Below are 12,959 nucleotides of genomic sequence, written 5' to 3'. Positions count from 1 at the left end.
GGGGGGGGGGGGTAGCCTTCAGAACAGGCGGATTAGCGGGGTCTAGCGCGATACACGAACGCGTGCGTGAAGCGCGAGGCGAGATCTTGGCAGGAGATCTTGGAGTCAAAGTCGCCTTCAAACCATTGCGAACTATGAACAGTTTGTTCCCGCCATCGAAAGCCCAGAAAGGGTTGACCGGCCACAATCTGACACAGTGTACAAAATCAGTTGCACCAACTGCAGTTTTGTATACTACGGTCAAACTGAACGATCACTGAAAACTCGGATTACAGAACACAAAAGGGCTGTTTCTATGTTCGATCATGACTCCAAGATCTCCTGCCATGTCCACGAAAACAACCACAAAATGGATTTTGGAAATGTCATAGTTGTTGGACACAAGGCTAACTTTCACGAGCGACTCTTCTTGGAAGCTTGGATATCAATAAAGGATGCGCAATCTGGAAATGCACATCGCCATCTCAGAAGTTTATAAGTCTTTGGCATGCGCATAAGTCTCGCGTTACGTTTTCTTGAAACTTCACGCTGAATTTTCATCAGCGCGCTTTCGACGTGCTGTTTTTTTTTAACCAAGCGTACTAACGTTAGTTTTTCAGCTGAAGGCTCAAGCACCAGCCGAAACGTCTTGAACAAAGCATCAAAAAATAGTCAATGTCAAACCACTATCTTACAATGTTAACTCTTGACTACCACTACTCTATTTTTAAACGGACTGTGCAATAATTACCTGGAGGAGGGGGGGTTTGGAAAATTAGACGAGGTGGCATAGGAGAAAATGACAACAAGAGAGAGTGGGGGTTGGATGTAAAATTTAATACATACAGGGAGGGGGCATTACTTTTTAATTCCTTTTTGCAAACTGGAAAAGTAGTGGAAGAGTTATTAGAGTTCAAATTTAAATACTAACATTGGAATAAAACTGACAAATTTATCAACTCTACGGTGTTCTGATCTATGAACTGTTGTTTTCCTATCTGTCATACAGTAGGAAAGGAATGCCTCTGTTTTATATGTTAAAACAGTGCTACTTTATTTGCACTAGGATTTAATAAAACAGGAAACTTTAATTAAAAGTTGCAAAAGTAGCACTAAAGCAAAAAGGTCTTAAGATAAGTAGACTACGAGTAGTCCCTCTTTCGCTTAGTCCGTCGTGTGTGACGCAAAAGAAAACAGCGAGAAAAAAATAGCCGCGCGAAATCTTGGGGGCGAGGAGCCCACTCTTCGCCGCCAGGATTTCGCGCGGTCATTTTTCTCTCGCAGTTTTCTTTCGCGTCACGCACAACGGACTAAGCGAAAGAGGGACTACTTGTAGTCTATAAGATAAGTGGAAGCAAGGCTGAGTTGATTGATCGAGTTCTCATCCACGCACGCGGGAACCTTAATGCCAGAGATGCTGTAGAAGATGAGGAATCTCCCAATTCATGCGAAGACGACCCAAGTTCAGAGTCCAGTGATTCTGATGACTCTTCATTTGAAGTGATGCTTGTACCGGGGGAAGAACTCCAACAGGTAAACTAGGTATGAGGGAATCAATGGGAGGAGGCTTTTTTCAAGGGAGGGGGGGGGGATTAGCCTTAATATTATCATTATGTAAGGGAGGTTGAAATTAATTTTTGCTTAATGAGAGGGTGTATGACTTAGTTTTAGGGCATATTTCACCCATTTCCCAGCCCCCCCCCCCCCCCTTTCCAGGTAATTATTGCACAGTCCCTAAGGGATCCAAAATATCACCAGAGTGGTAATTTTGTTTTCTTGACAACCTGTTATATGATAAAATTTGGTGAATTAGATTAATCCGCTTCCATACCTGATCTATTTTCCTCTTTGGAATCTTTTTATCCAGTTTATTGGTCTATTTGGTGGCAATCGGCGAAAAAAAAAAAAAATGGAAAATAAAGAAATAAAACTTGTGATAATACGCCTTTGTTATTTGCCCCAGCACATTGTGTTACCTTGTTACCTTGGGAGGAACCGTTCTATTAAAGAAACCGAAATACACTTTGACTCACTTATTATTCACATTGTCAAAACAAGAATCTAAAAACTACATGGTGTTGAAGTGAGAGATTGTTGTATTGGTTATTAGCACTTTTCTTGTGGGTAGCGTTTGTACTCCGAATTGTACTTGTATTTTGCGAAGCATTTGGCTGCAACGCTGTCACATTTGCAGATGGCCATCTGGCAGGCGTCATTGGAGGAGGCTGAAACATTTATAAAGAAAAAGAATAGTTAGACATTCAGAGATACAACCATCGCACAAACTCTAGGATTATGATTCTACAAGCGGGAATAAACCATTTTAAAACTCTCAAGATTAATTGAAGGTGAGCAATTGTAAGTCAGTGATTTACATGCACAGTGTAAGCTGAAAAGATGGAACCAGCTTAGCTGTTTCAGGCCGAAACGGAAATGCTGTGCTATTCCAACTTCCAACAGTACACACGAGCTAATTTATGACAAAGTGCAAGAAAAGACAATATAGCAGCAAACTAAGCTGCAACTCGTATGAATATATATAGCCCGAGCTTTCCAACAACTAGAATGGTTGCTTACGATGGATGCAGTTAGTGCGGATATTCTTACACTAACATAGTAATGTATTGCCAACATTGATCCACAATGGCTGCCTTTGCAAGCTTACCGTAGTTGCTCAAGCACTGCGCTGCAAGTGCAGGAAGGAGGTTTTTCGTATTGTGATTTATTGAGAATAACATCTGCGGATCGACTGCATGGCCAAAAGCAAAAACTCAGCAGATTGCCAAATTCACATACTCCTATTCACCCGTACATAAGACAAAAAACAACAGGTTCCCAAAGGGGCTTAGGGGTTTAACAAATGAGCTTCAGACCTCCAAGACTAAATAGGTAATGTTCCGAAGCTTCATTGCATTGCTTTAAAGGCTGTGGGAACGATAATCGACATTTTTCTTTGGGGCTCTAAAACCTAGGGTTCCAGAGTGCAAAATGAAAGTCCCTAACGCCGTTTGGGTCCCTCTGGTAAATAGTTAACGAGATCCCATACCACATCCGCTACATCCTTCCCGTTTGTATCCTTTAAGGTAAACATCCGAATCTAATGTACAGAGTTCCTCATGTCTGATCTGATCGTAAAATGCATCGTGAACCTGACAACACCTGCAACAGCAGTCACGTTAAATCAGAGCCTTAAGAGTGCATCCAAGATAGGACCAGGCAGGGGCGGCACAAGCTATCTCGCCGATTTCGATGAAACTTGGCCAGTTTGAAGGGGTTCACCCAAAACTACTTCAGTCTAAGTTTAAGGAAATTTGGTCAAAACCGGGGGGGAGTTGACCACTCCCCTTGTTTTTTTTTAACAAAATGACCAAAAATAACCCCAAAAATGGTAAAAAGTAAAAAGCTCTACTGCTATAAGAATTCAACCAAATCTTTTCAAATTTTCCGTGAATGTTGTCCTACCCAAAGACAATCTACTGTCTACGTTTCGTCCTTCTTTGACTAGTTCCTATTACACAAGTCGTCTCAGACAAGACCCCCCTCTCACCCAATAGTGAAAACTGTTAAAATACCCAAAGTTTAGGCCAAAGTATCTCCAATGGCGGAGCATGCTTCAAATAACGGAGCATACCGTCTGAAAGGTGGGACTTCATACTAACATTATCTGCAAAAAACTCTTTGGGCACTCACTGAACTATTCCACAAGAGGGCTGCAAACATTTCGTCCACCACAGGGTACCGGCGTCAATTTTTTTCATTATAACGCGCAAATTCGGTAATTATGACACAGCAACAGACAGAAAATGTCACAAAATGGTTACACACCATATACTTTAATGAAATAGAACCATTTCTATCTAATCGCTCAAAAAAAAAAAAAAAAAAAATCGCCCACCACAGGGTACCCACGTCAATTTGTTTTCCTTATAACGAGCTAATTCGGCAATAATGACATAGCAACAGACAGAAAATGCCGCAAAATGGTTACACACCATAAACTTTAATGAAATAGACCCATTTTGAAGGCTTTTGTTTGTCCTAAGCCATGAAAATAACAATCGGCGGCTTAATGAAGGCCTCTATTATTGTATAAGTGAAGGACTTACTCTTTGCTAAGTTAAACACGCGAGTCACAGAACCCTATTAAAATGCTTACATTGTCCCTATTTGAACGTTAGAATGATTGTATAATGAAATTTGCTTTTGTTCGTCTAATAAAGGAATAATATAATTGCCTGAAACTTGCACAACTGACATCGCATCTTGATACAGTGTTGATACAGAAAACGTTATCAAAAAGACCTCACTCTACTGCAAATATATTGATTGGCTTACGTCTCAATGTTGATTGCCTAATATGCCTAAAAAGAAGAAAAGCGTTTGGCTGTAAAATAATCCCACACCATAAACTTTAATGAAATAGAACCATTTTGAAGGCTTTTGTTTGTCCTAAGCCATGAAAATAACAATCGGCGACTTAATGATGGCCTCTATTATTGTATAAGCACTCGCAGGGCTTACTCTTTGCTTAGTCAAACACGCGAATCAAAATGCTCCCATTGTCTATTTGAACGTTAGAATGATTTTATAATGAAATTTGCTTTTGTTCGTCTCATAAAGGAATAATACATTTGCTTGAAACTTCCACGCCACATCACATCTTGATGCAGAAAACTTTATCAGAAAGACCTCGCAATACTGAAAACAATATCAACTGCATGTTTTTGTGACCTGAGCCCTAAAGAACTGTCCTTTGGAAAAACTATTAAAGAGAAAAGTCAAAATAAATATGAATAAGCAGATAAACACTCTGATCGAAAGTGAAGTTACAGCTCTAGCTCCCTCCTGATTTGAAGCCGTGTTCTAATGATGAGAGCTTCAGCCACGTACGGGTCTTCCTTCTCATCTTCGCTTTCTGCTTCCTTGGGTACCGGTTCTGCCGGTGCTGGCCTCGCCTCCTCTGATCTATGAAGAGCCCCACTCCTGTTTAATGCGGCCAATCTACTGTAATTTCTGGAAATCTAGGTAGATGTCAGCCACTCGTCTTTGGTGAACACCTTCGTTTCCTCAGCGGTTTGCATGGACCTCATTCGTGCTGCTATATCCTCAGCCGTTGCTTTATTCCCAGTGTCCTCTCCTTGAGGAATACTTCACGCAAATATTGGCGCACTTTGGTGGTGAAATGAGCAGAATTCTTGGTCTTTTTTAGTGCCCAGCCCATGTCAGCTGTTGGCGGTGCGTCAGTTTCGACTGGCTGGGGAAACTGAGGCAGATGCAGATGTGGGCGGATGAGCTGCTTCCATGTAGCTACCAGAAATTGACTTGCACGTCTCTGCCCACTTTTTCTTTATCACGTTGTACGTGGACTCTTTCTTTCTCTCTCTAACGCCAGAAGGTGTTTCCCGGCATCAGGGTGTCGCTGAAGGCTGCTGTGACTTTGGTAAACCTTAATACAACCCTCCTCTGGACAATGAAAGACCACACTCTCTTCTTCTTCGAGCTGAAACCCTTCTACGGCTATAGGCTTCATTGGAGGTACTGCAGGCTGCTTTTCCCTCGTGCTGGAAGGGGCACGGAAGACACCAGTCAGCATGTCAGGACTATTGAACGCCTGGTAGACTTGTAAGTTCGTCGGGCCTTGAGAGGTGGCGAAAAGAGCCAGCGACGCCGCGGAAAAAACCTTTCGAGGTCCGACATTGTGGGCCCGACAAGCGATGATCAAAGACTGTGTGGCACTAAGCGAGTGCTTGGTCATGTTTTGGGACCTTTCGTCAACCTTGCGCACCACTGAGTAGCAACCTTTGATGCCCCACTGCCAGTCGATAGCAGCTTTCATATCACTGGCTGTCCTGACGTCATTGTCCACATTAATGTAGCACCTAATATTCAGGGCGGCAGCTCGGCGGCCACAGCCCAGCTTAGGCCTCACTGAAGTCATAACGAGCTGTGCGGACACTAACGCGCTGTGCAAGACTTGGAAGACTGAGAAGAAGAAATGCGCAATGATAACAGCCTGCAATATAGTCACTGTAGCTTTTGAGAGAAGTGCCCTGCTTTACGCCTCTCCTGGGAAAAATGATCGATTAGAAGCAGGAGCCTATGACCTTGGGCTCCTGTGAGAAGGTAATCTAGCTAACATACAAAAAAAGAAAACAACGGAAAGGCAAACTGACTTGGAAGATTTCAAAATAGAATAAAACTCTTGTAGATCAAAATTCACCACACAATTGCCTATTTGTTTGTTTTTCTTATCCGAAATAAATATTATACCCTATAACTTATAACTAATTTCTTACAAGATCTTCCATCCACCCCCCTTCCCACAAAAAAGAAAGAAAGAAAAAAGAAACTCCTTTCCCACTCTAACATTGCGTTTATCAATAAAACAATAGACCATTTTACAGTTGTGTGCTCAGTGACCTGGCCTTTGAATGGCAGCGAGGCTGGAGTTGACCTTGTTTTGATACAGACCTCACTGCTTTTGTTGTGTAAAACTCAACTAATTGACCTCGCTCCCAATGTGTGGCTTCATAGCTCAGTTGGTAGAGCATCGCACCGGTATCGCGGAGGTCACGGGTTCGAATCCTGTTGAAGCCCTGATTTTTTTCAGGCTTCTTCTTTCCAATTGCTACGGCAGGAATACAGCTCAAGGAATCTGGAATCCCACGAACGATTGAAATCTGGAACCCAAGTTCCACTGACAAAGACTGGAATCCGAAATCCACTGCGTGGAATCCAGAATCGAAACATGTCTTGATTCCCTTACATGGGGCGAAACCACCAAGAAACCAAAGCATGCATAAGAACCGTATTTACATTTAGTGGCCATGCTTTCCTGAGCCTACGGGAACCAAAACGTCCCACGTTTCCTTTATCTCTTTCGAAATTTTCAAATTCACCCTTCTGAATACTTACCCTTACGGCGGCCATGCAGCGGATGCTGGCACTTTCTTGAAGGACATTATTTTACTCCAAGTAAAGCGCGATGCTCTGGACAAATAACCATATCCTCACCCTCCTCATCAAACAAACTGACACAGGCAAGTATCATCTCTCTTTCAGAGGCTACACATGATTATGTTGTTTGTAATTCTCTCAAGTGCGCCTTTACATCACTGACGAAAGAATTCAAGGGAAAAAACTGCGAATGATATAAAACACTTTGAAATATCATCCATGCACGTGCACGCCTTTTCGTAATCAACAGTCTATTTATAGAAAGCCAGTGAATCTTTTGATGTATCTGGGCTATTAGGTCTATTACATATCCTAAGCCCCAATTCAACATTTAGTATCGCCAAACCGTTATACATGTACTTCATATTTTAGAAGAAAACAAAACAAGTCGATTCGTGCGCATCAATTTGTATTTTTAGGGCGAAAGTTTGTTCTCTTTGTAGTTATTATGGCAGATCAAATCAAGCTATCAAATTACAAATATGTAAGCGCTTGCCAGGAAGTAATTTCCAGGGATTATTTTACAGCCAAACGCTTTTCTTCTTTTTAGGCATATTAGGCAACCAACATTGAGACGTAAGCCAATCAATATATTTGCAGTAGAGCGAGGTCTTTTTGATAACGTTTTCTGTATCAACACTGTATCAAGATGCGATGTCAGTCGTGCAAGTTTCAAGCAAATATATTATTCCTTTATTAGACGAACAAAAGCAAATTTCATTATACAATCATTCTAACGTTCAAATAGGGACAATGTAAGCATTTTAATAGTGTTCTGTGACTCGCGTGTTTAACTTAGCGAAGAGTAAGTCCTGTCACATAGTTCACTTATACAATAATAGAGGCCATCATTAAGCCGCCGATTGTTATTTTCATGGCTTAGGACAAACAAAAGCCTTCAAAATGGGTCTATTTCATTAAAGTTTATGGTGTGTAACCATTTTGCGGCATTTTCTGTCTGTTGCTATGTCATTATTACCGAATTAGCGCGTCATAATGAAAAAAAAAAAAATTGACGTGGGTACCCTGTGGTGGGCGAATTTTTTTTTTTTTTGAGCGATTAGATAGAAATGGTTCTATTTCATTAAAGTATATGGTGTGTAACCATTTTGTGACATTTTCTGTCTGTTGCTGTGTCATAATTACCGAATTTGCGCGTTATAATGAAAAAAATTGACGCCGGTACCCTGTGGTGGACGAAATGTTTGCAGCCCTCTTGTGGAATAGTTCAGTGAGTGCCCAAAGATTTTTTTGCAGATAATGTTAGCATGAAGTCCTACCCTTTAAACGGTATGCTCCGTTTTTGGAACCATGCTCCGCCATTGGAGATATTTTTGCCTAAACTTTGGGTATTTTAACAGTTTTCACTATTGGGTGAGAGGGGGGTCTTGTCTGAGACGACTTGTGTAATGGGAACTAGTCGTAGAAGAACGAAACGTAGACAATAGATTGTTTTTGGGTAGGATAACATTCACTGAAAATTTGAAACGATTTGGTTGAATTCCTATAGCAGTAGAGCTTTTTAGTTTTCACCATTTTTGGGGTTATATTTGGTCATTTTTGTTGAAAAAACAAGGGGTGTGGTCAACTCCCCCCCGGTTTTGACCAAATTTCCTTAAACTTAGACTGAAGTAGTTTTGGGTGAACCCCTTCAAACTGGCCAAGTTTCATCGAAATCGGCGAGATAGCTTGTGCCGCCCCTGCCTGGTCCTACCGTGGATGCACTCTTAAGCTTCCAACTCAAGATGCTGCTTAGAACCATTTACCTGTCCTTTGGAAAGGTTTATCGTTGGTCATTCGTGTTAAATCTAAGATTCAAACTGAAATCCCTCAACCCCTTGTGACCCAAACCTCTGTAAACGTCCCTACGCTGTGTTTTTTCGCACCTCGAAGCACTCATAGAAGACGACAGAGAATTCTCCATGAGCGTTTATTTATCACGGTCGATTTCCCATACTTGGGTTAATGGGTAATTTGGAAACCTTGACAAAATCATAAATATTGGATGTTCATCAACTAATTATTCTCTTCAACTTATCCTTTTCTATCAGGTATTGAAAAGTTTCATCCCCAACTCAGGTATTTACTTAAAACTAAGAGATTATGATCCAGATCATAGCCTCTTGTTAAAACACAATCCTTTCGTTCTCAAATCCTTCAAAAGTTCTCACGCTTTAGCTGAATTTCGGGTGATAATTTCTAGGAAATCGAATATAGGAAGCAGCACTTTATTTATCTTCACCCAATCAGAATGTTCCCAATAAATTAATACGGAAGGTGTCAATTCTAAAACAATTATATATCGGTTAAAACATAAATGTAGCTTTTAAACTATTAAAGATGCTGTGTTTACTCATCGATGTCGTCAACAGGTTCTCCTCCTCCTCCTAGTCCACAGTAGCAGCCGTAGCCATTATAGTCGAAAGGGTTCCTTTTTGTTTGACACAAGATCATGAGGCCAAACTGCAAAAGATTTCTTTTTATCCGCAGCGGAAATCCGCCTGGTCAAATTTATAGAGAGAAAGAAATGAAATGCTAAGGCTCTACAAGGCAATCTTAAATACGTGTATTTTTTTAACATACCTGCTTTAGTGTCGGCGGCATCAAGGGCGCTGAATTTTTCCCTCTTGTCCGTATCATGGTTGCAGAAAAAGGAAAAAAAAAAATTCAAATTCAAAAATATGCATCATTAGGACTATGGCTCTTAGGTCCTATCCGCGCAGGAACTTTTTGAGTGTGTGTGCATGCGGGAAAAAATTATTTGAGATAACTATGATTTTTTCTCAGTTATTCTTCCGCCACATTTATTTGGCGTTTTTTTTTTTCTTGCGGAGATTTGTTATCAAACTGGCAAAAAAAAAAAAAAATGGCTCGTAAAGTGTTGTTTGGTGGTTGTACTCAAATAATGTTTTCTTTTCATCCCCGTAATAACCATTATATTCATAAACGGCCTCGCACGCCACGTTTAATTGTAGGATAAAGGATTAATTAGGCTAGAAGTAACTTTTGATTGCCCGATGAGGTTATTATATTTATTAGAATTATCCCAAAATGTGTCTTCTCGATTTTAAAGACAATTTAGCTTTTCTTTACCTTTCTTTTTCCTCCTAAGAGGAAGTTCAGTTCGCGAACTTTTATTTAATCGCAAAATTAAAGAAAATGCTGAAGCAGTATAGAAAGCCGTAGAAAGTAATAATGATTATCTTGCTGACATTTAGCAAAGTTTCTTTTTCCCAGGTTGTGTTTCTTAGAGTAGTGCGCTCATTTTACCGAAAATTAAAGCGGCTTCACTGAAGGATTAATAAGGCTAAAATATTTATTAAGATAATATATACTATTTTTATTTTCTTCTTGATATGAACATCTTATTAGTCGGGCGAACCGACTATAGGTTTACCCTCGTAATTCGTATCAAAGCTCAGTCAAGTGCAATGGGCAATACCGCAGACTCGTCGTAAAGGCTCAACTTTCTTTTCACGACGTCGGAGTCGACCCCGCAAGGTAAAGATTTATGTCGAATATGTTAATAAATGGTGCCATCTTTTTTACGTTCAAACGTAGGTCAAAGGATGAGTTATCCCTTTAGTTCTTACTAACTGCACAATTCTTGCACTAGAATAAGTATCAATTTCAACGTGTCGGAACTCTGGAGTAATAACTTTTCGTTTCAATTGCAAAACTTAATGACAGATGTTTTTGTTACTTTACGGCCGCCAAAGCTCAATAAATTTTTTTCCAGATAAAGCGCGAATAAAAACTGCAGAAGTCTAATCTCTTGGCGAGGTTGTTTATCTATCAATCGTCTATCATATCCCAGATTCTTGACTTTATTTATTAATTATACGGTTACGATTTTTAGTTTTGATCGCGTGAATTAGGAGCAATAATGACAGTATCAAGTCTGTACAAAAGATCAGAAGGAAATGGCATTCTACACGGTCAACACTGAATCGCAAATCGTCGAGTTGCAGAGAGTCTTTGGGCCGCAAATATCTATCTTTGTATATGTACAGTTGTAATACATCATTAAGTGTGTACAAGAACGCCAGCCACATAGGTCATTGTGCTACTCTGTGTAGTGACATTGAAACAAATCCTCTTCATAGTATTGATCCTACTCTAACGATCATTAGGCACCATATGTTCAAGGTGATATTATGTACTTTGGTAATTTTGCTGGAAAACAATGTGTTGCTAGCTATGAGTTTGAGCGCTTTGATTTATAATAGGATAAAGGGAATACATAGCTGTAATGACCTGGTACAAAATATGGAGATGGTAATCAATTATTGTATTCAACACTGTCACAATGTTCAGGGCAGGTGTATTCAATAAAAACAGAATTATCGTCAATGATTGGAGATCGCTATGTCTGAGAAAAATAATTTACCAGCTTAATTAATTGCAGTGAAAGCTGCACTGGTAATCTACATCATTGTGATTCGATAATTGAGGGATATCAGTACATTATGTCTAAAGACAGGGCTTTTGAATCACTCCTGTTGCAAAACTATTCTTCATTTATTCTGAAAATAGAATGTATTGGTGTCAGTATCTATCATACTGATAATAGGAGTTATAAGATATTTGATTCTCATGCAAGAGACGAATATGGTAGAAGCCAACCCTCAGGTGCATGTGTACTATTAGAAGTACCATCCATTGCGAGCTTATTACAGTGTTTCCAAGCTATTATAAACACTCACTCGGTGACAAGATGATCATGAACTCAGAGAAGTGCAGACTGTAGACAGTGACCCCAATCTCCTCAAACACATAAGTGACGTCACAACTCAAATCAACTTCACTACGGTTACCGTAGCTTTCACTTTTCTATCGGTCAGTTAAAATAAGCAATGTTTTCGTGATGATTACGGTTTAATGATATTTCTTTGAGACATGCATCTGTACATGCTATTTTTAGAATCGCTGCGCACCGAAAATGATCAACACTCGTATCTAATAGCACGTCTAGCTACAGCCCGACTTACGATCTTAGATCGTCTTGTTCATAGTTAGTGGAGGGGACCTTCACTAACTATGTCTTGTTTGAGGATAAATGAGCGATCTCTTTACCTGTTCTTACTAGACAGAAGAAATGACCGTCAGTTCTCTTGGGCAAAACATGATTCGCTATCCATGGTTTTAAGAATGGCTGAGAGCTCAATGTTTGGGTATAAAAGTTCACTCACCTTTCCAGCAATTTTCGCCTCTAACGCCAAAATACTGATCAAAAAGATGACAAAAGTCACCGTTAGAGTTGTTTTCAAGAAATGAGGCATTCTTGCTTTAAGGTTATCGACGATTCTTTGCTTTTCGGAAAAACGCTCGGAAATGATCAAAGTTTCAGGAAGTAAAAGAATTTTGCTTGCCTATTGCTTTGGTATATTAACTTGAGAAAAGTCGCCCTCGAATCATTTACATGCCATTGCAATAATTAATCAACGGAGTTATGTTCAGGTCGCATGCACACCGTGTATCACAGTGGAATCGGAACAAAAAAAGTCAACTATTCCTTCCATTTACTGAGATCAAATGGTATCAGAAACTATATCTTTGGTCGAGTTCTGTGATTATTTTTAATTAAACAACTTGAGAAAATAATTTTCTTGCATCGTTATTTATACGTATCCCCAGGCTAAAATTATTATTGTTAATAAAAGATAAAATCAACATCTCAGTATTCGAGAAAGCACGCGTCTTCCGCTGATTCATTTTTTCGGCTATCACATAGAATCAGTCCAAAGAGCAGACTTTATTTTCTGTATTGTAGTATATGTTGCAGAGTAAGGCTGATTTTTTGAGGATTTTGTACCTATCAAGACGGAGCCACGAAATTAACTTATTTGAATATGCGTCCAAAGCTTTATATTAGTGGCATACAGACGTAAACATCCTAAAGCCATCATCTCTCACTAAAAGGGATCAATAAATTAGTGAAGCGTCCAAAATTCGGGATGGTGACAGAAAGACCATGGGACGAGCTTTTGTTGAAAAAACAAACATTCATACCGTAAAATTGC

General features: G+C 39.9%; 1 protein-coding gene across 1 annotated transcript; it reads right to left on the bottom strand.

Annotated features, from left to right (window-relative positions):
* Nucleotide 1: 1 nt before the first annotated feature.
* Nucleotides 2–12,959, bottom strand: LOC145491997 (phospholipase A2-like). The gene is made up of 5 exons (XM_081471306.1): nucleotides 12,129–12,959; nucleotides 9,520–9,562; nucleotides 9,290–9,437; nucleotides 3,026–3,138; nucleotides 2–2,204 (listed from the first exon to the last, which is right to left on the bottom strand). The coding sequence occupies exons 1-5, from the start codon at nucleotides 12,216–12,218 to the stop codon at nucleotides 2,086–2,088; spliced, it is 513 nt and encodes a 170-aa protein (XP_081327432.1). The 5' UTR covers nucleotides 12,219–12,959; the 3' UTR covers nucleotides 2–2,085.

Source organism: Orbicella franksi, chromosome 7 (assembly GCF_964199315.1).
Source record: "Orbicella franksi chromosome 7, jaOrbFran1.1, whole genome shotgun sequence".
Classification (NCBI taxonomy): Eukaryota; Metazoa; Cnidaria; class Anthozoa; order Scleractinia; family Merulinidae; genus Orbicella; species Orbicella franksi.
The sequence above is the reverse complement of the archived record's forward strand: the minus strand, read 5'-3'. Positions and strand labels throughout refer to the sequence as shown.